The 24,752-nt window shown below is 44.3% G+C and overlaps 1 protein-coding gene across 1 annotated transcript; it reads right to left on the bottom strand.

Moving 5' to 3' along the window:
- Nucleotides 1–131: 131 nt before the first annotated feature.
- Nucleotides 132–7,881, bottom strand: LOC309707832 (uncharacterized protein). The gene is made up of 2 exons (XM_082535392.1): nucleotides 7,763–7,881; nucleotides 132–3,487 (listed from the first exon to the last, which is right to left on the bottom strand). The coding sequence occupies exon 2, from the start codon at nucleotides 1,727–1,729 to the stop codon at nucleotides 803–805; it is 927 nt and encodes a 308-aa protein (XP_082391518.1). The 5' UTR covers nucleotides 1,730–3,487; nucleotides 7,763–7,881; the 3' UTR covers nucleotides 132–802.
- Nucleotides 7,882–24,752: the final 16,871 nt, after the last annotated feature.

Here is a 24,752-nt window from a genome sequence, read left to right as displayed (position 1 = left end):
GGCACTCAACCCTAGGTGAGACCCCGCAACGGCCCTCCACCACTTTCTCGCTCCTCGGGGGGATGATAACGGGTTCCCTGCCAGCCACCTTGACGAACCCGATTTTGCCACCCGGACCTGTGCGCGCGCGGGAACTCCTTCCTCGCTCGGGCTATCAACCGACGGATGGTGGCCTCTGTCTCGTCTGGAGCGTGGGGATCCATGTGGACGCGACCCCCATCTGCGATAAAGAGCGCTTCGAGGTCTTCTATAACATTCATCCCCACAATCCCTGGGAGCCCATTAGCTTTGTCTACCTGAGGGTGAGTGTCGGTGAGTACAAAAATGCACTTCTTACCAACCACTCTCCCGGCGCATTCAACCTCCGCCTCCAAGCAGCCCAAGACAGGAATATCGAGCCCGTTTGCGGCTGTGAGCTCAATCCAGTCTGCTGACTTCAACTCCTGTGGCCCAAAACACCTACGGAAATGGGACTCCGTAATAGCCGTCACATTTGACCCCGTGTCCCAGAGGCAGGTGGTGTCCACCCCCCCCTATCTTAAGGTGGACTGTGCGACACCTCCCAAGAGCACTCCTTTGGAGGCTCTCCTCCACCTCTGTCAGAAGACACTCGGCTGCTTGGCGCCCTATGGCCGGTGTGGTGGGGTGTTTCTTGGCCACACCCTTGGCGTTTGGATTGCCAGAAAATGCCACCTGCGCCGGGTCTATGGGAATAGGGGCCAGAGCCCCGGCGTCTAGCTTTTTGGTACAATGCCGGCTAGTGTGGCCAGGCTCCCCACAGCTGTAGCAAATATATCGCCCTTCACCGTCCCTCAGGGGTGTTCGCCTGCGCTGTGCACTCTGCTGGCTGCTCCCTCTTTCCCTGCTCTGTAGTGCTAAGTACAGCTTGACGAGCAGCTAGTTTCCTAACCTCTTCGTGGAGCATCTCCAGGGTGAGGGGGGATGGTTTATCTTCGGCCGGTACTGCAGCGTTCACCGCACCTCTAGTTCTGAGCCTACTTTGGGAGGCGAGAGGGGACTGGGCTTCTTCTTCCTCCGACCAGTCAACTGCGGCTTGCAGCAGCCCGATGAAGGTTAGGCCTTTCTCCTCCTTGACCCTCCTTTTCATCTCTCGCCTCAAAAGGTCATCCCGCAAGCCCAGCACTAGCTGTTCCTTCAACACTGTCTCTGAGTCGGGAACGCGGTTGGGTTCTCGCCTCTTAATCAAAGCCAGCTTCTCCTGTAGGTCATAGGCATAAGTTCTGACTGTCTCGCTGGACATCTGCCTTCTCTCATAGAACTCCTTCAACCTGGTACCTATGGGGACCTTGTCTCCATAGGATTGAAGGAGAACCTCAAATATGCCATCGACAGACTCTCCTGCCCCATCCAACATGAACTTAACAGTTGCCCTGGCCTCATCTTTTATGTGTTGTTTGACCAGCTCTACACGGTTCGCCTCTGGCACCTTCATGACTTGGAACGCAGACCGCATTGCCGCGATCCACTCTTCCACACAATCATCTCCACTCTTTCCAGGGCAACCACTAAAATCTGCCAGTTTGCGGTCTCGGTGGACATAGATTACCGCCGGGGCTTTTAAAGCTTGGGCCTGTTGATCAATCACTGCCCTTGCGAGAGAAAGAGCTTCTCTCTGTTCTTCTCGTGCCTGCTGTAAGGCACCCGCCTGCTCCGCAAGCCTCCCTTGTAGTTCATCAAAGCTCCTTTTCAAATCTTCTAGTTCAGACATGTTTGCCTTAACTCTATTCCTCCTCTATAACGACCCCGAGCCAATGGGTGAATCCTGTTCGTGACGCCAATTGTGAGGGGCTACTAGCCCTGCTATGTAGGGGTAGAAGGGCGCACAGGCTGCCTTGAACGACTAGCGGGTGGTGGGATCTAAGTCCGTAACCCCCTCTAGCGCGATTGACCCGGACACTTACTTCAGTAAGAATGGGGTTAGTTACCTGGCAACAGTAGGCACAAAAGGAGGACTCCAGGCCCGGACCTGCAATTATAGCAGCGCCTGCACACGGAATACTAGCACGGTCCCACTTAACTCCGTCGTCCTGTGCCTAACCAAATAACTCGGGTGCCCCTACTCCAAGGCAACCTGGGTCGGACAAAAGCATTCAACAACGACTTTTTAAACCACGTGGCTCTTTTTTTATTTATCTGGAGAGCCCTAAAAAAAAACCAAACTTGGTTAACAATGTCCACAGGGCCCTGGAGAGCAAAGGGAAAACAGCAAGGAGCCTCCCCAGGACCAAAGAAATGAAAGAAATAAAATGAGGTAAAATAAATCAAAACAGACTGGTGGGACCCAGTGTTAGGAGTCCTCGACTCCGCACAACCCACCCTAGTCACAGAGAAAGCACTCACAATACAGAAGAACAGTAAAAGTTAACACAGCAATTATCCAGTCTAAAATGGCTGACACACCAAAAGAACATTTCAGTCTTTACAGTTTAATCCAGTAAATTGTCTCTGGGGTGGGACGGACAGATAGTTCTAGGGGTAGGTGTCGTTAACCGGAGTTACAGTCTGTTAGGCTGTCCAGAACTTCCACAGCCGGAATAGAATGTCCATTCTCCGGTCCACACAAAACAAAGAAAAAACACAGAAACAGTACCTTTGCCCCTCCTGAAATGGGGTGTGATGAACTCACGGGTAGGCGAAGCTTTTACATACAGCCCGCTGAAGCAGGGTGAACATCCGGAGCGTCGTCTGGGTGGCAGGGTACTCCAAACACCGCCGACGTTGAGGCCCAAAATGGCGGTCCCGCGGGCTATCGGAGCTACGGCAGTCCCCAGGCCGGGCGAAGCGAAGCCGCCCAACTCCTCTCTCGGAAACTCGCTGGTCCTTCGCCAGACAGCCGGCCGTGCTGTCTCGCTTTCTAAACGTTCTTCACCGTCAAACTCTACCGGTAACGCCGGGAAACTGAGGCAGATTGGAGGGGAGCGGCCGCTAGCCCTTAGCTCTCGATTAGCCCCTCGGCTAGCGCTATCTCCGCCGACGCTTCGCCCCGGCGCTGCACCCGTAAGGCCGCTGTAGCCGGAATCAGAGTTCATACACGGACGGAAACCCAGCCTAGACTCGCTGCGGTACCGTACACTGTCTCGCTAACCCCTCGTTTACACTTTGTTCGGGTCTTTCCTAGCGTCCTCCCTCATCCGGACACGTGTGTTTTTTTTTTTGCTCCGCTCGTCTTCTCTCTCACTGCGCATGCCCGTCCTCTTCACGCTACGTCACTTCCTCTTGGCTGCTTCAGGCTGTAAAAACCCCGTGACCGTTTTCTAAGGGTCGTAAATATGTGCCCTCACATTCAGACAACTTCTGAGGCGATCTGCACCAATTAAATGTCTGTATTTACATGGGATTTGACTCTCATGCTGAGAACTCTTGAACTGGGGTGCTTCCTGTCCCGAAGCAGTTGTGTGGGAGTTAAGGTGGCCATTATTGTCTCGGATAAACAGTGTTTCAATGGCTTCATTCATGTCCAGACACTCTGCACAAGTCAAGCACAAAGAGACAAAACACAGCATGGTGCATTGAAAACATGGGAAAAAACATTTTGAAATTGTCTTTAGCACAATACAAAGTCAACAATAACTAAGACGTATGTGGAGGTGTATCTGTGTGAGTGTCAATGTAAATGGGTACTGCACTTTGGCTAGCATCCGTTCGGCAACCTCGTTAGTTTTAGTTCCATGTTATGCTGCAGAATGAGGAATAATATCCACTATGGTACTAATGAGAGTTATAGTTTCTTGGGATTGTAGAGGCAAACACACACATGCACATACTGATGTATTGATATTTTACAGTAGCAATCTCTTACTGTCTTAATAAAAATGCGTTTATAACAATCCATAAACTTGGTGAGCCACTCTACATTAAATTATAAAAAGGACCATAAATAATTTCTTGTAATCCTTGTAAAGTGAAACATTCAACACATTCCCCATATCAAAACAAACAACAAACTACGTAAAACATTTACCCATATGATTCTATCATGAACTATAAAAATGACAGCACGCACAGTGATATTGTCATGATCCTGGGTCCTTTTGACCCAGCGTTTTGTGTTTTCTCTTCGCGATTTTGGTTCTGTTCTCTAATTGGTGTTTACCCTGTTCCCCCCCGTGTGTTCCTGTTTTATTGTGAAGGTCTGCGTCTTATGTGAGTGTTTTCAGTTTGCCTCCCTGGTCTCGTCATGTTAATCACTCCCAGCTGTGTCTCCCACCTGTGTGTAATCTCCCTGTGTTCTCTGAGTGTATTTAAGTTGTATTTTCTGTCTTGGTAATCGCTGGTTCGTCTGTGTTGTTTCCCCTCGGTCTCCCTGCGTCTCCCCGTATGTATTTCTCCGGACCTCCCTGCATCCTCATTCTGGTTTGTCTTATTAGTTTACCCAGTTTAGGTTTCCGGTTTCATGTTTTGTCGCCACCGCTGTTTGTACTCACACCCCTGTAAATAAACACTCATCTGCACCAGAGCTGCCGCATTTTGGGTCCTATTTCATATTCCACACGGCTTGCCCCGGCAAACCGTGACAGTACGAACCAGCCACCATGGACCCAGCGGCAGTGAATCCGTCCGAGGAGCTCCAGGACGACATTGCGTACAATGTGGAGATTCTCCTCGGGCTATGGCTGGAGAACCCTCCAGAGGAGCTTCGTCGTGCCGTGGAAAGTCGGCTACAACAGCTCTTTTCTGGCCTGCCATGGCTTCTGCAGTGGCTTCCTCCGACCATGCAGGCTTTTCTCCGGCTCACACCGCACCTTCTCTCAGCCACTCCTGCCTCGCTGCCCGACTCGCCGGATGTGATCTTGCCTGGCCCGTCGGAGCCGTCTGCGGGGAGGAAACGCCGATCGCGCCGCAAGCGCGCCACCCCACAGCCGGACGTTCGGGCTTCTAAATCGCCGGCTGTGGTGAGTGAGGACTCTTTTTCATTTTCGGACTGCATGACTGTTCATTCAGGGGCTGCGTTTTGTGTGGCGGATGTCAACGCGAGCTGCTTATCACCTGTGCAGCTACCGGCAGCTAAGTTAGCTCCCCCGCAGCCACTCTCAGCTCGGTTAGCTTCCCCGCAGCCACTCTCAGCTCGGTTAGCTCCCCCGCAGCCAGTGCTCCTCTCAGTTCAGTCTCCTGTGCCTCCTTCAGTTCAGTCTCCTGTGCCTCCTTCAGTTCAGTCTCCTGTGCCTCCTTCAGTTCAGTCTCCAGTGTCCCCTTCAGTTCAGTCTCCAGTGTCCCCTTCAGTTCAGTCTCCAGTGTCCCCTTCAGTTCAGTCTCCAGTGTCCCCCTCAGTTCAGTCTCCAGTGCCACCCTCAGTTCAGTCTCCAGTGCCACCCTCAGTTCAGTCTCCAGTGCCGCCTGTAGCGCAGGCCCCAGTAGCTCCAGTGCCGCCTGTAGCGCAGGCCCCAGTAGCTCCAGTGCCGCCTGTAGCGCAGGCCCCAGTAGCTCCAGTGCCGCCTGTAGCGCAGGCCCCAGTAGCTCCAGTGCCCCCGCTACCCGTAGCTCTGGCTCCAGTATCACCGGTTTCACTCATTCACTCCATGCAGGGAGAAAGTCTAATTTCACCTCAAGGTGCTTTTCATGGTTCAGCCGCCATTGGCACAGTTTGCCGCTCCAGGGCTTCCCCAGAGGCTAGGTCTCAGTCCCCGGCTGATTCTGGACCCCTGAAGTTTATGCAGCCACCTGAGAACTGCACCATGTCAGCGTTGCCTGGGCAGAGCCAGTGCTCAGTGCATCGCCAGTTGCCTTCGTGTTTGCCAGAGGACTCCATGACTGCTGGCTTAGTGGTGACTTCTGCTGGAGGGTCCGTAGGACCGCTCCGGCCTTCGTCTCTAGTCTCCGCTGGGGGGTCCGAGAGACCGCTCCGGCCTTCGTCTCCTGTCTCCGCTGGAGGGTCCGAGGGACCGCTCCGGCCTTCATCTCCTGTCTCCGCTGGAGGGTCTGAGGGGCCCGTTCAGCCTCCTGCCTCCGCTGGAGGGTCCGAGGGGCCCGTTCAGCCTCCTGCCTCCGCTGGAGGGTCCGAGGGGCCCGTTCAGCCCGTCCAGCCGCCTGCTGTAGCTCCATCATCATCCTCGCCTGCTGCAGCTCCAGGGCCTTCAGCCTCGCCTGCTGCAGCTCCAGGGCCTTCAGCCTCGCCTGGTCCGGCCTCCGTGTCTTCAGCCTCGCCTGGTCCGGCCTCCGTGTCTTCAGCCTCGCCTGGCCCGGCCTCCGTGTCTTCAGCCTCGCCTGGCCCGGCCTCTGCCTGTGCTTCGCCTGGTCCGGCCTCTGCCTGTGCTTCGCCTGGTCCGGCCTCTGCCTGTGCTTCGCCTAGTCCGGCCTCTGCCTGTGCTTCGCCTAGTCCAGCCTCTGCAGCCTCGCCTGGTCCGGATCGCCATCGCCTGAGTCGCCGCCGTTGCCTTCCACGCGGTCGGCCCCCTGAACTGCTCCGTCGTCTCCCTCGTCGCCGCCGTTGCCTTCCTCACGGCCGGCCCCCGGACCCTCTTCGCCTGAGTGGCCGCCGTTGCCTTCCGCACGGCCGGCCCCCGGACCGCCATCGCCTGAGTGGCCGCCGTTGCCTTCCGCACGGCCGGCCCCCGGACCGCCATCGCCTGAGTGGCCGCCGTTGCCTTCCGCACGGCCGGCCCCCGGACCGCCATCGCCTGAGTGGCCGCCGTTGCCGTCCGCACGGTCGGCCCCCCGAACTGTGTCCACGTCGCCGCCGTTGCCGGCCGCACGGTCGGCCCCCCGAACTGTGTCCACGTCGCCGCCGTTGCCGTCCGCACGGTCGGCCCCCTGAACTGTTTGGACTCCTGTGCTGTCGGCCCCCTGGCCGGCCCCCTGAACTGTTTTGGACTCCTGTGCTGTCGGCCCCCTGGCCGGCCCCCTGAACTGTTTTGGACTCCTGTGCTGTCGGCCCCCTGAACTCTTCTGTTTTGGACTCTGTTTTTTCCTGTGTTCTGGTGTGCTTCGTTTCTTTTGGTTTTGGACTCGTTTTTTGTTTTTGTCTTTTGGCCTTCTGGTGCTCCGGTTTTGTTTTGCTCGAGCCCTCCTTCCTGGGCCCCCGCCGCCCGCCCTGGTCAGGTTGTTTTCTGTTTTTTCTGGCTGTTTTGTTTCTTGTTGGGCTGTCTGGGGCCAGCCTTTGAGGGGGGGGTACTGTCATGATCCTGGGTCCTTTTGACCCAGCGTTTTGTGTTTTCTCTTCGCGATTTTGGTTCTGTTCTCTAATTGGTGTTTACCCTGTTCCCCCCCGTGTGTTCCTGTTTTATTGTGAAGGTCTGCGTCTTATGTGAGTGTTTTCAGTTTGCCTCCCTGGTCTCGTCATGTTAATCACTCCCAGCTGTGTCTCCCACCTGTGTGTAATCTCCCTGTGTTCTCTGAGTGTATTTAAGTTGTATTTTCTGTCTTGGTAATCGCTGGTTCGTCTGTGTTGTTTCCCCTCGGTCTCCCTGCGTCTCCCCGTATGTATTTCTCCGGACCTCCCTGCATCCTCATTCTGGTTTGTCTTATTAGTTTACCCAGTTTAGGTTTCCGGTTTCATGTTTTGTCGCCACCGCTGTTTGTACTCACACCCCTGTAAATAAACACTCATCTGCACCAGAGCTGCCGCATTTTGGGTCCTATTTCATATTCCACACGGCTTGCCCCGGCAAACCGTGACAGATATATTTAGATGCAGTCATATAGTATATCAAGTATTAAGTGTTCCTGTATAGAAACCCTATGTGTACATACACATGCCTATATATATGAAAGAGGGGGGAAAAGGGGGAAGGAAAATGAATAATACCTGAGGGGGAGTAGGTCAGGCCAAGCAGGAGAGTTTCTGGAGGTTAAAAAAAACAAAAGGCCTTTGGGGATTGCCCTGAGGTAGCGTTGGTTCCAGGCACTTGTGCTCCACATGTGATGTCACCTGGTGAGAACAAAGGGCACATAATGCACAACGGTCTTGTCGCGTTTATGGATGAAAATGATAGTTGCTTTAATGACAACCCCTGCTACAGTGTCAGCCCGAGTCACTCATAATCTTATTCAGAATCAACACGACAGAAAAAAAGGTTATTCGTGGCATTAAACAAAAAAAAATTAAATAACACATTAAATAAAAATGTCAAGCAAATATAGATATATTTACTCAGACATATGCAATATCCATTTTTATGAAACCCAGACTTTTGAAAGAAGTTGGATGCAGGTCATTCAATTAAAGCTCTTCTGACTTCTAAGTTTTTTTTTTCCCCTCTTCAAGGACTTATTACATCACTCTTTTTCTTCAAATCATCTTTATTTTATCACCTTTGGAAAGCTTTTTGTTTTTCAATTTGTGCATGCTTTGCAAGTTATATCGGTCTGCCTGCAGTGTATGCTTGGTAATTTTGCTTTGTTTCCATGCTATAACTCCATAAGTGTGTGTGGCCCATCTACCATATATTTATAATGACGTAGATTGGGGCCCTGGGTTCTTTTCTCTTATTACAGTATGAATTGAAACTCAAGATTATGTAACTTAAATTACCCCCAGAAAATAAATACAAATTAATAATGCACTAGGATCATATGCTTGAATGACTTACATCTCATAGCAATACGCAAATATTTTTCACCATAAACAAAATGAACCTACTGAGTACTTAAACTTAAAAGTGTCTGTTCACTGATTCTAATTAAAAAAAATAAAGTCCACTTTTGTTTAGTTGTTCAACTGAAATTTCAGAGTAATTTCATCAATTAACAATAACTATCTTATTTTAAGCCGTTAAAACAACATAAGGGAAAGTAAAAGTCGCAGGACTGAATCGTAGCTGGGGATCGTTGTGACCCCAAACTTAATGGTCGCTTTGCTCCATCTGAAGTAAACAAACGGGGTAGTAGCTTTGGAAAGTCACGTGTCCAGCAGAGAAGACTCTGGCAAGCAGGCCTCAACTCCGAAGCAGCGCAGAAGCTCTCAAGAACAGCTGCAGAATATATGGGGTGTGTCTGGGCCACTTTGGGCACTGCGTGTTTGCTGTCCACTTTCAGGCCACCAAAATGTCCAAACAGGGCAACTAGCTGCTCACAGTCTGGATGTTCTGCCAGTTAGCCACCACTTTATCAATAAACAGTAAACTTCCATGCAGCAGACTTCAGGTCGACATTCGCTGCTTTGCAATGCCAAATAGTTCCTGGGTTATCTAACCGACAACCCAAAACGTTTGCAGTAGAGCTGGGCGATAGAACGATAACGATATGTATTGCGATATAACTTCTTCTCGATAGGAAAATACAACTATCGCGATAGACCTCATCTCTCTCTCTTCCTCTTTAAAAAAAAAAAAAAAAGGAACAGCCAATCCAAATTAAGTAGCGCAGAGCCGATCCACGTCACGTGCCTTGTTACGTACAGCACAAGTGCCAAGCCGCACGTGCGTATTTGTTTGCGAAGCAGCTAACCACCGTGTCGACCGGGTAATGGAGAAAATGAGTGTACCAAGTAGAGAAAAATCGACCAAGAGCTCGGGTGACCACGTTACCGAAGAGAACACGGATGACGGTTCGAATGCCGAAGAGATTGTCGAAAAGTAGGGCCAGAAAAGTTCCGTAGTGTGGAGATATTTCGGCTATTTGAAGTCTGACAAAAAACAGAGTAGCACGCACTGTAAGTTGTGCCGAAAGCATGTTCCCACTAAGTCTGGAAATACAACAAACCTTTTTCATCACCTGAAGCAGTGCCACCCACTAGAGCACGCTCAATCTCTGACTGAAAGTGCTAATTTGTCATCGAAAACAACCAGGGGAATCCCTGCAAAGCAGCAACAGTCAATTGAGTCGGCTTTCTCCAGCGTCTTACCATATGACAAAAAAGCTAAGAGACATAGCGACATAACGAATGCCATAGCCTACTGTCCTGCTAAAGACATGCTACCAATAAACACGGTCGAAAATGAAGGATTCAAGCAGCTAATTAAGGTACTGGATCCTCGTTACCAACTCCCTGGACTTAAACATTTCTCTCAGACAGCGCTTCCAAAGCTATATAGAGAGCGCCGTGAGGCTGTTGAGAAGGAGCTACAAACTGTATCGTTCTTCGCTACTACATCTGACATGTGGTCAAGTCGCACGTCAGAACCTTACCTTAGCCTTACTGCCCACTATATCGACCAAGACTGGAATCTGAAAAGCAAATGTCTTCAAACTGCCTACCTTCCCGACGACCACACGGGTGAAGTAATTGCATTAGGACTGTCAGAAGCGCTTGCATCCTGGGGACTGAGTGAAGACAAACAAGTCTTTTTTTTTTTTTTTTTTTTTTCTAAATGACATCAGAAACAGCAGTATGCGACATTACGTGATGGCAGAGCTTCAGTTCATCCTTTGTCATTTTTTTTTTTTTTTTAATAAATAGGACAGGGGGAATGAATGAGAGAAAGAGGGGGAGAGAAAGAAAGAAAACCAAAGGGGAGAAGAGACGGTGAGAAGGGGGGGGGAAGAGAGAGAAAAAAAAAAAGAACTCCTGGGTCACCTGTATGGAGAAAAAAAACAAACAAACAAAAAAAAAACAAACAGAGGAGACAGCAAACAACAAAGAGCAACATAATAATAGAGAAAACAAAGCACCATCACAATAAACTAGCTAGTCATAGATATCAATATTTACTAAATAATAAACGATATTGTGCAGCACGCAAGATAGACAGCGCACAGTGTGCTTTGAGGCAGCAGCCAAGAAAGCTTTAGTCCGCGTCTGTGAATACCCATGTGTGCATACCTGTGTGGATCAGCATGCTTGCATTCCAAAGGTTTCTCCATGTAATGATCTGCTAGGGAGTGTGGGGGGGGCCACAGCCCCGTCCTCAAGGGTGTGAAGCGGGTATGGAGGAGATCAAAACTCCAGACATCCAGAGGCCCCCAGAACACAAGAGACCATGGAAGACCAACAGAGGGGCAGCCGCGCCACTGTTCCAGTAAGAGCTGAGGAGAGTCCCAGATGAGGGCTCGCCCAGCAGCCGCGGAGCAGAAGTCAGGGGGAGTTGCAGTGACGCGCCCGTGAGCTCCGCCGGCCCCCAGCTGCGCCTGAGTGACCGAGCCCCAGGCCGAGAGGCCGGGGGCACCCCACCTCCAAAGGGGCCCGAGCGAGCCCCAGGCCCCAGGCCCCGACAAGCGGCCGCCAAGGAGTGAGCCGGTGTGTACCCGGACGCCCACCCCCAGACACAAAGAACCACCAACACACCGACACCTGAGGGAGTCCGCCACCGGCAGGGGAAGTGGTGGTGGGTGGAGATAGGCCTCCAAACCTTGGAGGGCCTGAGGTGTCCCCAGAGAGGTGGCGTCTGATACCCAACCTGACATATAGACACAGACATACAGGCACACACAGACACAAACATCCATTCCCACCCTCATGCTCTCATATGCACTCACTCCACACTCAACCAACGTGGAGACAGACATAAAGAGACGCTGTACACACAATCACACTCCCCAAGCGTACTCTACAAACCGGGTCTAGGTACCCTTGCCCCTGGAGGGGGGAATTGCACCCAGACCCAGGTGGAAGACAAACAAGTCTGCATCACAACCGATAGTGGGACAAATATAGTGAAGGCCACATCCCTGAATAACTGGACCCGGCTGCAGTGCTTCGGACATCGACTTCACTCAGCTATCGGTAAGTTGGGAAGCAGAATAAAATTAAAAATGCCTTTTTTAATTGTGTTTTTGAGCCCATGTAAATATATTAAAAGCTAGAGATCTAAATCACTTCCATGATTATTGTTAAAAAATAAACATCAGAAAGAATATTCTTCATGTCAGCCTATTTATTTGAAGTAATAGTTGCTGTTGGCATGCATAATAGGCAAATATTCAGTCACTCTTCAGTGTAAATCAAGTTGACAAAATGTGCCAAATAAAATTTAGAATTTTGGGATTCTATCAGGATCCCAATTGGCTAATACAGAACCTCAGCTCTTTTTCCTATAAAGAACATTAAATTATGATTCCACCAAATAGGGCAATTCAAGACAAAAAGAACAAGTGATGAAAACGTCAAATATAACAATGATGTTGATAACACCAGCCTCTGTCACCTTTTTAAATATAAGAAAAAAAAATTTTATTTGTGACTGAAAAAAAAATCAAAAATCTTAAATTAATTTCTGAGGTTAATATGTGCTATTATTTACCTTTTTATCCACAGAAAAAGCCGGCAAAGACAAGAGGGTGGAGCGAGCTGTGGCCGTGTGTAAGAGAGTGGTGGCCGCCTTCAGTTTCTCTTGTAAGAAGAAAAGGGAATTGGCTGCTGCTCAGGAGGAGCTTCACCTCGCCCAGCACAAGTTAGAGTCACCCACCAGGTGGGGCTCACGCCAAAAAGTGGTTGGGAGGGTTCTGGAGCAACATAAAGCTATCTCTCAGGTCCTCAGTGCAGATAAGAAGACCAGGCACTTGGTTCCCTCCTGGCAAGATCTAGATGTTCTGGAGTCTGTGCATGTGGCCCTGAACCCACTACTGGAATTCACAGATTCACTTTCTGGAGAGTGTTACGTGAGTGTGTCCTACCTCAAGCCGATGCTTCACCTTTTCAGAACACAGATTCTGAAACCATCTGAGGATGAAACACAACTTACAAAAGACCTTAAGATGACAGTCATGACATACCTTGATGAAAAGTACAATCACCAGATTACAAATGAACTGCTTGATGTTGCAACCCTGGTAGATGTAGTACAATACATTAATGCAGAACACGTTGATGCCATCAAAATGAGAGCAGTGTCTGAGATGTTGGGGCAAATTGAGCACCCGTCCACTTCAGCTGGAACGGAGGAAACAGAAGATGGTGGAGCTGCTGCAGTACTACCAACCCAGAAGAAACAGAGAAAGTCACTGGGCAGCTTCTTTAAGAAATCCCACCCCACCAGCACAGGGCTCACTGAGAAGGAGACAGTTGAAAAGGAGCTTGAAAAGTACTTGCTGGCACCTGATGCAGACAGTGAAATGGACCCACTTGAGTGGTGGAAAATCAACGACAGAAGCTTCCCAAGAGTTAGCTGCCTGGCAAAGCGCTACCTGTGCATCCCCGCAACCAGCAGCCCCTCTGAGAGGGTATTTAGTACAGGGGCTAATATTGTGACTTGCCACAGGGCCGCTTTAAAGCCTGAAGCAGTGGATAGACTTGTCTTCCTGTCCCACAACCTGTAGGCTTTTGTCAGACTAAAGTTTTATTTATATATATATATATATATATATATATATATATATATATATATATATATATATATATATATATATTAGGGGTGCAACGATACACAAAATTCACGGTTCGGTTCGGTTCGATACTTTGGTGTCACGGTTCGATATTTTTTCGATACAAAAAAATGTTCATGCATTTTTAATTTGTCATTTATTAAAATTATAAATATATATTTTAACTCAAAAGTACAGTTTTTGAATTTAACCCTAACCCTTGTGCGTGTTTTTTATTTTGACAGCGAATGCGCACCTGCGGACCACTTATGTGCAGCCCTGGTTATTTAGCTCATCATATTGCAGCCACAGAAATTCTTTTGTCCATGAAACCATAAAGCTGCACTTTCTTTTTGCCTCATAGTCTGATTTGTCATAACTTCTCCGTTTTGTGGTAAGCTTTTCTTTGGCTGTCACTTCTTCACCCTGACCTGTCTTATTTGGCTCAGCAGAACTGAAATGCTTTTACACACTCACTCACATAAGCTCAGCGATTCTCTGCGCGATCAACCTCTCACATGTTTAAGCTTGCTGCGGGAGATTTCACTTGTCATGTTTGCATAGTAAGCTAACGATTAATAAGACGATGTCAGAGGAATTGGTGCACAAATTATCATCACTCACAGATCAGTGCTGTCGCTCTCTATACACAGTTCGCACGATTGCAAAGTGAAAGCAAAAAAACAAGCGCAAATTCAAACGCGACTTCAATATGTCACATATTGACAGTGGCTCACCGATGCCAATGACATAATTACCCAGCTACATTTCCGAAAGAATGCAAAAGCATTGACATATATATTTCCTACAATAGCCCGACGGGCAGGGAAGAGATAGATTTTGGTAGCCCGACTGAAAAAATCGCTAGCTCCGGGACGTCGGGCTAGCGATATTGCAAGCCCTGTATCTGATTGAGGAATCACTCATCTTTGGAAAAGAGAGTTTATTACAGAGAAATGTCTCTTTCCAAAATAAAAGCTATACTATCCGCTTCTTCTGGGCTATATTCTCAGCAGCATAAGGAGAATCATGTGCTAACAGCTGTCTAAATGACTCGGCTAAAGTTAGTAGCATGCTTGCTTTTTTTTGTCTGCTTCCACTTGTCTTTGCACTACGATGATGTCGGCGTAAATGTGCAGTCATATTCGTTGTGTTCCCACTAGTGCTTTCAGGTTAATCTCGTTGAAATTACCTTAACGCCACAACACGGCAAATCTCCGTTAACGAGCTACCGCCGATCACTCCGTGCATGGGGCTAGACGGCCAACACGTTAACGAGCTAACTGCGCTAACACACTAGTTCACACCAATGTAATTGAGCATTGCATGGCACATTCAACATACTGTTTTACTTTAGTCCATGACTCGCTTACCTTCAGGGTCATACGTCACATGAAAACCAAAATAATTCCAAACGCCAGATCTGAATGACGTTCAATTTGCCTGTTGCAAGGAGAGCTTAACTTCTGTCTCGCTAGCTTGCCCTGCGCTCTTCCTTCTGACTATGCTGTCTGTGTTGAGCGCTCAGTGGATCTGCGCTTGACAGTGCAGTCTAGGCGGAGTAGTCGAACACAGATTCACTGAGCGCTCAACACAGACAGCATCGTCAGAAGGAAAATTGATAAAATAAATTACAAATGTTGTATTGTTCGATACATATGCGTACCGAACCGAAAGCACTGTATCGAACGGTTCAATATCGATACGAATATCGTTGCACCCCTAATATATATATATATATATATATATGTTGCACCTTGGATGTGTACCTAGGATTTAAAGAATGTTCTGTTAGCATCTTTATTTTAAAACTGTTTGAAAAGCTAAGCTATACAACAAGGAGAGTGAGAATTTCCATTTAGTTCTCAGTTCATTTGATATTGACAAAAGTTAGTTAGTCAATTTTGTCTGTTCTTCTGTAAAACAAACTAAGATTTATTTTTAGAATTAATATTTTGTTTCTAAGTGGAATTGACAATTTAGTAGTCTGTTTTGTTTGTTCTATTTTCAAACTTAAACGCTTTAGCGGCTGCCTTTTGTGTAGTTTGCAATATTTGCCTCTATTTATCTGAAACTGAAGTTTCATTTTCCTTAAGTACATCTGCCCTGTTTAACTTATTATGGGAAATAAATATTCAAATCAAAACAAGCTGCTGATTATTTCACATTTTACTTGTGAGCAATGGCACATTTAAATCTTACAAATTTAGTTATTTGGCTTATATCATGATATATATCGTTATCGCCTGAAATGAAAAAAACATATCGTGATATGAAAAAATCTTATATCACCCAGCTCTAGTTTGCAGTCATAAACTGTAGCTTTAAATCACCACAGGATGCCTCTCGCTTCTGCGTTAGCTCCTCTAGTCGTCTCACTTTGCCTGCTCCGAGACGCCACACGTCTGCACTTGTGTCTAGTTCACCTCCACTGGGACAAAACTGAATTATCAAAGTAACACGTTTTTTTAAACAAAATAAATATAACCTTTACATTCTTATCATTTTAATCATGGATTGCATCACACAACAAAGCATACATTTAACTCTTTTTAACTTTGCAATATTTATCTTTTATGAACTGCGTATTTATAACAGTTTCCTCTTTCTTTCTTTTTTCTTTCTTTCTTTTTTTACTAAGCTACATATATATTCTGTCTTTGGTCCCTTTGAGCAACAAGATGCTCTAAAAGATGCTCTATATTGCCAAGCCTTTCAATATCTTAAAATTCAAATGAATGTCTGAAATCAGGAGAGAAGTAAACCTAAATAGGTACTTTAGAATTCGTGTAAAGAACGAAGTGTGTTAGATAGGAGGACATGGTGGGTATGTTGAAAAAAATGGGTTTTATTTACCCTAAAAATGAAAAAGAAATATACAAAATGAATTAACACTGGGCACTTAAAAAAAGTCAAATGAACAGAACTAAACTACAGTCAAAATAAAAACTTCACATAACTTGAAGCTAACTGCTGTACAAAATAAATCTGATCTAACACACAAGAAATTAAGGGGATTTGAATACTGGCTGATGAGACCAGGTTGATGCATAAGAGTGATACTTTTTTTTTTTTTTTTTTTTTTTTTTGGCCTGTCCCGTTTGGCTCTTTTGCCATCAGAATTGTTGTCTAAAGGCAAAGAAAGATGCCCAACGGATTTACTTTACCAAACTGACCATCCCAGCCTTGCCGTAATGGTCCATTTGATTCACCTTTTATTGTTTATTTTATTTTCACTTACTGAATACGGGACAGACTTGACTGGGGGAAAGAAGGGGAGAAAGAAAGAGGGAAAGAGAAACAGCTGAGAAGAGGGACGGGGGAGAAGGGCAAAAGACAAAAACCAACAGAACGGGCAGAGAGAAAAAAATGCATATATCAATCACCTGGATCACCTGCTGAGAAAGAAAAAAGAAAGCAAGCAGAAGAGAACAAGAGTAATAGAATAAACAACATCACAATGATATATGGGAATATGACAGTAAATACTAAATGTTAAACATTATTGTGCAGCACATAAGATCAACAGAACACAGTGTGCTTTGAGGTAGGAGCCAAAAAGGGTGTAGTTTGTGGGTGTGATCACCCGTGTGTACACCTGTGAGCATGGACGCGCTTGTTTTTTGTTTTTTTAAAAGGTTCCTTCATGTAATAATCTGCTAGAGGGTGTGGGGGGGCCACAGCCCCGTCCTCCAGGGCGTGAAGCAGGTGTGGAGGAGATCAAAACTCCAGACATCCAGAGGCCCCCAGAACACAAGAGACCAAGGAAGACCAACAGAGGGGCAGCTGCGCCACTGTCCCGGAAAGAGCTGAGGAGAGTCCCAGATGAGGGCTCACTCAGCAGCCGCGGAGCAGAAGCCAGGGGGAGTTGCAGTGACGCGCCCGTGAGCTCCGCCGGCAGCCAGCTGCGCCTGAGTGACCGAGCCCCAGGCCGAGAGGCCGGGGGCACCCCACCTCCGAAGTGGCCCGAGCGAGCCCCAGGCTCCAGGCCCCGATAAGCGGCCGCCAAGGAGTGAGCCGGTGTGTACCTGGACGCCCATCCCCGGACACAAAGAACCACCAACGCACCGATGTCTGAGGGGGTCCGCCACTGGCAGGGGAAGTGGTGGTAGGGGGAGATAGGCCTCCAAACCTTGGAGGGCCTGAGATGTCCCCAGAGAGGTGGCGCCTGACACCCAACCTGACATATAGACACAGACATACAGGCACACACAGATACAAACATCCATTCCCACCCTCATGCTCTCATATGCACTTACTCCACACTCAACCAACGTGGAGACAGACATAAAGAGACGTTGTACACACGATCACACTCCCCAAGCGTACTCTACAAACCGGGTCTAGGTGCCCTCGCCCCTGGAGGGGGGAACTGCACCCAGACCCAGGTGGTGTTTCCCTTTTCCCTGCGGTGGGGGGAGGCAGACCGTAATACTAACAAACTATTTAACAGTGAAGAAACAAAAACAACAGTTAGTCTCATAGTTACTTCAAATAAGTAAAACTAAACACAAGACTAAGCAAAAAATGCATCTCACAAGTCAAAGAAAATTTAAGATGAGTCAGCAATCAGCGATCAACACTTCCTGTATATAACTGCACGGCATTCCAGAACACAATTTTTGCTCTTCATAGCACCAGCAACCCTCAGCAGCCACATGGACTCTCAAGCACCAGTAAAAGAAAGAAATTAAAAAATGAATGTAACTATATTGAATGTAAAATACATAAAAAAGGACTGTGTGCCATTATATTTGTGTGTCTAAGACATGTTACCAATTTCAGAGTTGTGTGGCTGCATGTGTGCCAATCACAATTCTAATTACATTTATTAGCAAAAGTAAAGTAATTAATCTTCTACTTCTACCATGTCTCTTGCAAACCATGATCTGATTTTTTATTTATGCTAAAATGTTTTAAATCATTTTAATTGCACTACGTACACTTAATTGCAACTGAACTAAACGGAATTGAAAAAAAGATTCCTTCTGATTGAAATCTGGAAACAAAAAACCAAACCAAAGAGACAAAAAACCAACTCAATCTCCGTGTACAAAGAAAAGAAGATGGAATACTCAAAACAGAATTGGCTATATTACAAAAAAGATCAAAAGAAAACAATTTTATATTATATTTAAGATTCAAACACTTAAAGTCCACAGTTTTTGTAAAAACACTCAGTTATGTAAGGCAGTGAGAAATGGAATGAATGATCAGACTAATCTCTGCAGCAAGCTGCAGGCATGTTGAAGCTGGCAGTGTCTTTTTTTCCTTTGCACTGCTCCTTCAAAAGGAGGAAAGGCAATACACCATGCTTTGTTTGAGCCTAAATTCTTCCCCTCAAAGGATGCATGGCTCTGGCAATGATTGTTAGAATTAAAGATTAAACCAATAAAACAGGAGTGTAATAACAATGAGAGACATCAATTTGATGTGGTGCGCTCTACTGAGACTGAACCACATAATTATTTGGAGGTGTAATTGAAAACCAGATTAGGGAAGCAAATGAACATCAAAAATATGATTAGAACTGTTAATGAAAGGGATGCCAACTTCTTTTTTATAATAACTTTGAAAGTGTCTGTTATCATTAAGGACAAACAATATGAAAATGATATGACTAAATCCAGCTGAAACTTAATTTCTGTCTGTTTTCAGACGATATTAGAAGATTAAAACTACAATTAATGAGTTTCAATGAGTTTGAAAATTCATAACTGAACAAATGATATAAAGAGAAAATAAACAAATATATATATAGAATTTAGAGCAAAGCCCCGTTCGAGTGTCCTCATGCAAAAAGCTTCAAGCAGGCTTTGGCATGTATGGGGGCATCTGTTTTTGTTTGTTTTTTTCATTTTATTTTTATAAACACAGTCAAGAGGAAGAGAGCAGCAAAAGTTCACTGAGTGAGAACTGAACAAACACGGGACCACAGCTGCAGAACAGAGTGAAATTGTGTTACAGAACTGTTCTGCTTTGTGAAATCAGCAAACACTTTGTATTGTGATGCTCATAATCTGTGGTATTTACAAAACAACAGTGTAGTGTCTGTTCCACACAACACAGCAATGATGGGAGCAAATATAGTGATCAAAAAGAGCCTGTTTCCTTTTGTTTAAAGCTGAACGATCTAAAGTTTCATATCATTCTTCCCACATAGGACTTTGTACATATTTTTGGGATGTAGCCTCAAAATGCAACCATGGTTGAAAATTTAAAAAGGTTTTCTATTAATGTAAAATAATAATAATATAATTCAAAATTTAAAAAAATACAAAACTACAAATAAGACATGCATTACATCTGGGAATGATCACACATGACAGCATACTTTAGAAACCCTGCTGTGCACACAACTGCTAATTTATTAGCTTGAACATTAAACTTATATAATTATTATATAAGCCAACTTTTCTGTGAATATTTGCTACCTACCAGTGACACAGATCAGAGCATTCCAAGGGATGCTGTCCTCTTTGCAGTACAGTTGAGGTTGATCAGAGCACATTCTCTGTCATTGCCAGTGAACTCATAGCAGATGTTTCTTTTTCCAACACAAGACACACAATAATCAGACAACAATTCAACCACATATACAAGTAAAACACTCAAGAAAACAAAGCACTAATGACCAGGTTCTTTATGTGTGAAGTGAAATGAGGCCTTCAAAGCAACTGCTGGTGATCTCAGTGAAGCCTCATTTTATGTTGGCTTGCAGGCCTTTAGGAGGGTCATTAGTCACCTGGCAATGACAACATAGATACCCACTGAGAAGTCTATGAAAAATCCAGGACACTTTTTGGGATCAGTGTTTCTTCTTGTTGTTTAGGCAGTCTTAGAGTGCAGGTATGATCCCTTGCAGTGGTTTTCACAAGAAACTAGTGTACTGTGTAACTTAAACATCAAATTATTATGTCATTTGAAAACAACATTGCTAATAAAATAATCCTAACACTAACAAACCCATTAATTTCTGTTGTATTAGTTCATTTATAGTGCTGCAGTATGTATAAATAAAAATATGGATGACCATGATCTGTTATATAGAGGATGATAAATCAGGTACTGGCAGAATTTTACAGTAGTTAAATTACATTTAATGCATCTCAAAGATGCAAATTCATATTTATACAGACAATGCATAGTATTGATTAAACAGCCACCCAAAATAAGGTTTATGCCAAAGCTCCCCTAAATTTTGTTTGTTTGTTTCTGGATGGTTAATCCATCACTATGCACACGCTATTGGATTAAAATTATATTTTAAGTGCTAAAATATAAATTATGAAGTTATCCATTAATTATGAAGTCTACAGTTTTACACAAAATGCCAAATTACATCTATTAACATGCTTGCATGTAGCATGTTGGAAAAGAAAAATGTTTAGTGTCTAAATGTTTTAGTGGTTGATGTGATGTGGTGCTTGATTAATTTCTGAATTCTCTGAAAAGCCTGTGCAGAGCGGGTACAAAAATGACAGTGCAGTTCAGTGACTTCAGTAAATCTTAGTTTTAAACAAGTTTTTTACAGATTAATTTAAAAAAAAGTGTTTTTCCTTTTTTATGACAGCTTCTCTAATTAAATTTTAAGCACTATATATATGAAGGTAAGCTAACACACTGTTGCCAAGGGTAGACTGTCTAACTACATCTGTGGGACACAACATTATTTAAATGGATGGTTAACTCGTGAAGAAGAGACCAGTGAAGAACACAGCAGCAAGAGCAGTTACAGACTACATATGGTACTATATATTTGTTTCACAGTATGTGTGTATTTTAATATTGTGGAAACTTTAAGATGGATTACACCTCAGTGAAACTGCTTTGATTAAAACCTCACCTTGGACTGAATACACAATGCATTTTACAAACATAAAGGAGGTTAGATAACTTCTACTACTGAATATCTGAGATTCTTATCAACGTTTGTTTACGAAGCTGCTCAGAATAACTTTCACTACAAAAAGGACCAGGGAAATTCCTAATGTTATTACTGAACGTGAGAGTGACCTTGCTGTTGACAACATCATTTATAACATCAGCTAATCCAGGCAGTTAAAAATCACATATAATTATAAATGTGTCAGACAATGCAAAGTCTAAAAAAGTGCTTTCACTTTTCATTTATTTTGCAAGTCCAACTGCTGTGGCTCATTTTGGGTGCAAATTGTATACACATTTATTTTCTTAGAATACTATAGTAACTAATAATAGTAGAATAATGAAATCTTTTAGCGTTACAAAGCAGATGTGTTTGTAACTTATGCTCTAATCATTGTGTTTGCAGCAGAATGGGCCAATGGACAGGTAAAGACATTACAATGAATTAAAAATGAATCTTAGAATAATCTTTGGGGAACATGCACATATAATTCTTTAAAATCATTGTATTGCAAACAGCTTGGCTTCAGAAAATGTAGAGGAAACTGATTCTGCCTTGTATTAAGTTAATCACAACAAATACAAAATGTCACACATAAAAACTTTACAATAAATGAGTTGCATTACCATTTATCCTTATTCTTATATTTCATAGTCAGGCTGTCTTATCCCAATAACCCAACTATAATATTATTATCTAATGCCCCAGAATACAACCAGCAGTTCTATGTAATTAATGAGTTTTTTGGGCATGTCATCTACTGAATAGCCAACCGTTTCAGCTATAAGTTACCCACAGAAGTCTAAGTGGTGTGTGAATACACTATGAAAAGTATGATGAATGTGCAAAGGTAGCTTATACTGCTGCCTGCACAGAACACAGATTTGTTTGAATTTTTAGTTTTCCACACTTTGAAATGCAAAAAACATAAAGCACTCATACAGGGAACATTAATCCTGTAAAGCAATCTTAGACAGACAATCTTCATATCAAATGAACTCAACTATAGTTTTATTATCGTGTCACAATCTGTGTGTGTGTGTGTGTGTGTGTGTGTGTGTGTGTGTGTGTGTGTGTGTGTGTGTGTGTGTGTGTGTAAGAGTGAGTGAGTGAGAGTGAGACTGCCTTGACAGAGCTCTGGAGCACTGTAACAGGAAATACTTTGGTAGGCATGGAACTGAGAAAGAAATGGAAGTTCTCAGGGACTGATGTGTCTGCAAAGAAACAGAAGGAACATTACTCACAGCCATAAAAAAAAAAGAAAAGGACTTACAGAATATCTGCAAAAATGCCCTGCAGGACTTTTTCAGTAATACAAATGCTCTGAAAAACCAAAGCATGAAATGCCACGTTAGTCATTTGTATTCATCTGAGTGCAATGCAACTAAAAATATTTTTAAAAAGTCATAAATTTTAAAAATTAGTAGTTCCTAAGCAGATCAGTGCATTTAGGCTTGTAGACATGGTCAAGAAAACCTAGATGATGAAAATCAGCTTCTGTACATAAATCCTAAGACAAAAGACAGCTGACCCCAGGAAAGAGGTGCAGAAGGAGGAAGGACAGGACTAGCATGAGGATTGTAATCACTAATAACAAGTACATCTGGTCTGGTGCCATAAAAAATGTGAACCAAATGATAGGTTAGCACAATAAACGTACCTATAGTTGACACTGACTAATCTGTGGTATCAAAATTGTCTGAACTCTTCAAAACAAGTGCAAACTTGTCATTTATTGCTTTTTCACTTGTTAATTGTCTTAACCAGCATTTACACAGTGTTGAGTGGAGAAGATAAGAATTATACAAACAGATAAAGTGAGATAGGAGAAAAGACAGTGGAAGGGTGATTATTAAAAAAGAAAAATCATTAAAATGCATGCAAGTTGGGATATTCTGATGTCAGCTAACTTCCACCTCTGAAGGTGTCCTGTGTTTGACTGTGATATTAAAACTTTTTCAGTAATTGCTGAAGGACCATTAGCATTCAGCATGCGTGCTGAAGGGACAGCTGAAAAACAGAGATATTTCATATTGCTCTGAGAAAAAAAAAATCCTCATACTTTAGCCTTTTGTCTCTCTCTGTCATTGTCTGTGGTTGAGAGAAAGACGAGGACTGTTTGCTTCACATCTACTCAACCTCGAGAACTTGGGAGACAAATTAACTACAGACCAACCTGTGTGAGTGTGTGTGTGCACGCGTGTGTGTGTGTGTGTGTGTGTGCGCGCGCGTGTGGGTGTACGTGCGTGTGGGTGTGTAGGGAGGGGTTAAGGGAAAAATAAAACAGAATCATGTTTATCTGCTTTCACCAGACAGCAAACTGTTGCTAATTTCTATAGTTTCTTAGAATTAGAAGAATACCTGGGAGCCAAAAATCTGAAATTTTTTATGCCTTTTTTTTTTTTAATTTAGAAAAACTAACACTGTTGAAAAATTGTCCCTTATCTCTAGTTCTGCAGGCTTCTGTGGTCAAATCTCACTGATAATTGGCACTTCTGCTATAGTCAAACACAGAAGAGCTAACTATTGAGGAGGCTTAGTTTATATGTAGTTATAACTCTGCTGGTTGGCTATGACAAATACTTTCCCCAAGCAGACAGAGGAGGCCGAGACTTATTATAATATATTTATTTATTTATAATATTAACTGTAAACCTAGAATACATTTGCAGAGACAGATTGAATTCCTTTACATTTATAATAATGAACTGCGCTAACATGAAAATACAGTATTGTGCAGTTAGCTTAAAATGGCTTGGGTAGAGGTTTCCCAGACAGTTTGCAGTTCTCCTAACCCTAATGCGGAAAACATGCACAATGTTGCACTGGGTAAAAATTTCTTCTCAATCTGCTGCTATGTTGTAGTTGGCTTAATGATTATTTTCTCAAACAAGAGATTGCTGGTGCAAAGTGACTAAATATCATGACTGGAACGTGTGTTTTTTTTTAACAATTCATGCCACTGATTAATCAGTGTATAGTTCTTAAAAAATGTATATATCCATTTCTTCTGTTGAATCTATAGTTACTACACCATTGTTACAGCCTGCAGTAACCTAGTGATGCCTTTATGAGCTGGTGCAGAACATATCAATCTCCTGTTTTCAGTCAGGTGTAAATATCCCCAAATTTGTTCATCATGACCTGAACTGAAATAAATGCTGGCATTTGCAGTGACCCATCTTACACTGGGTAGTTTACAATCTTTCATTATGTTAGCTGATTCATAGATTAACTAATGAACAGGGCCAAATTGAGCATCTCCCTCTTTGGACCTCATTATTCCATCCCACTGATATCCGGTGCATTGGCAATATGCCTGCTAAACACAGTGAGGTGCTCTGTGCTTATGTAAAGTAGCTAATAAAGACCACAGTAACTCTTGTGCATCAATGTATTTATGAAGAATACTATGTTTGATTTAAGTGTTAGCAGTCACAGTCCTACAAATGCAGGTGTTTTTCTCTGCTTTAAAGTCTACTACAATTACTAAACTAAACTAAAAATATCATGGTCTGACCCATGCGCATTAGATACCTTCTCCACTTAATAAAAGCAACACAATAAGAAATTCAGCCAAGTAGGAACATACTGAGCTGTAATGTCTCACATTTCATAATTTCTGCTTGGTTATGCAATCAGAAAACCTTCAGTGTGACCATACATTTAG

This window comes from Aulonocara stuartgranti, assembly GCF_965226115.1.
Source record: "Aulonocara stuartgranti genome assembly, chromosome: 6".
Lineage (NCBI taxonomy): Eukaryota > Metazoa > Chordata > Actinopteri > Cichliformes > Cichlidae > Aulonocara > Aulonocara stuartgranti.
The sequence above is the reverse complement of the archived record's forward strand: the minus strand, read 5'-3'. Positions and strand labels throughout refer to the sequence as shown.

Bases quoted from the DNA above. Each gene is read 5' to 3' on its own strand.
- LOC309707832 (XM_082535392.1), bottom strand. From the start codon at position 1,729: ATGTCTGAACTAGAAGATTTGAAAAGGAGCTTTGATGAACTACAAGGG.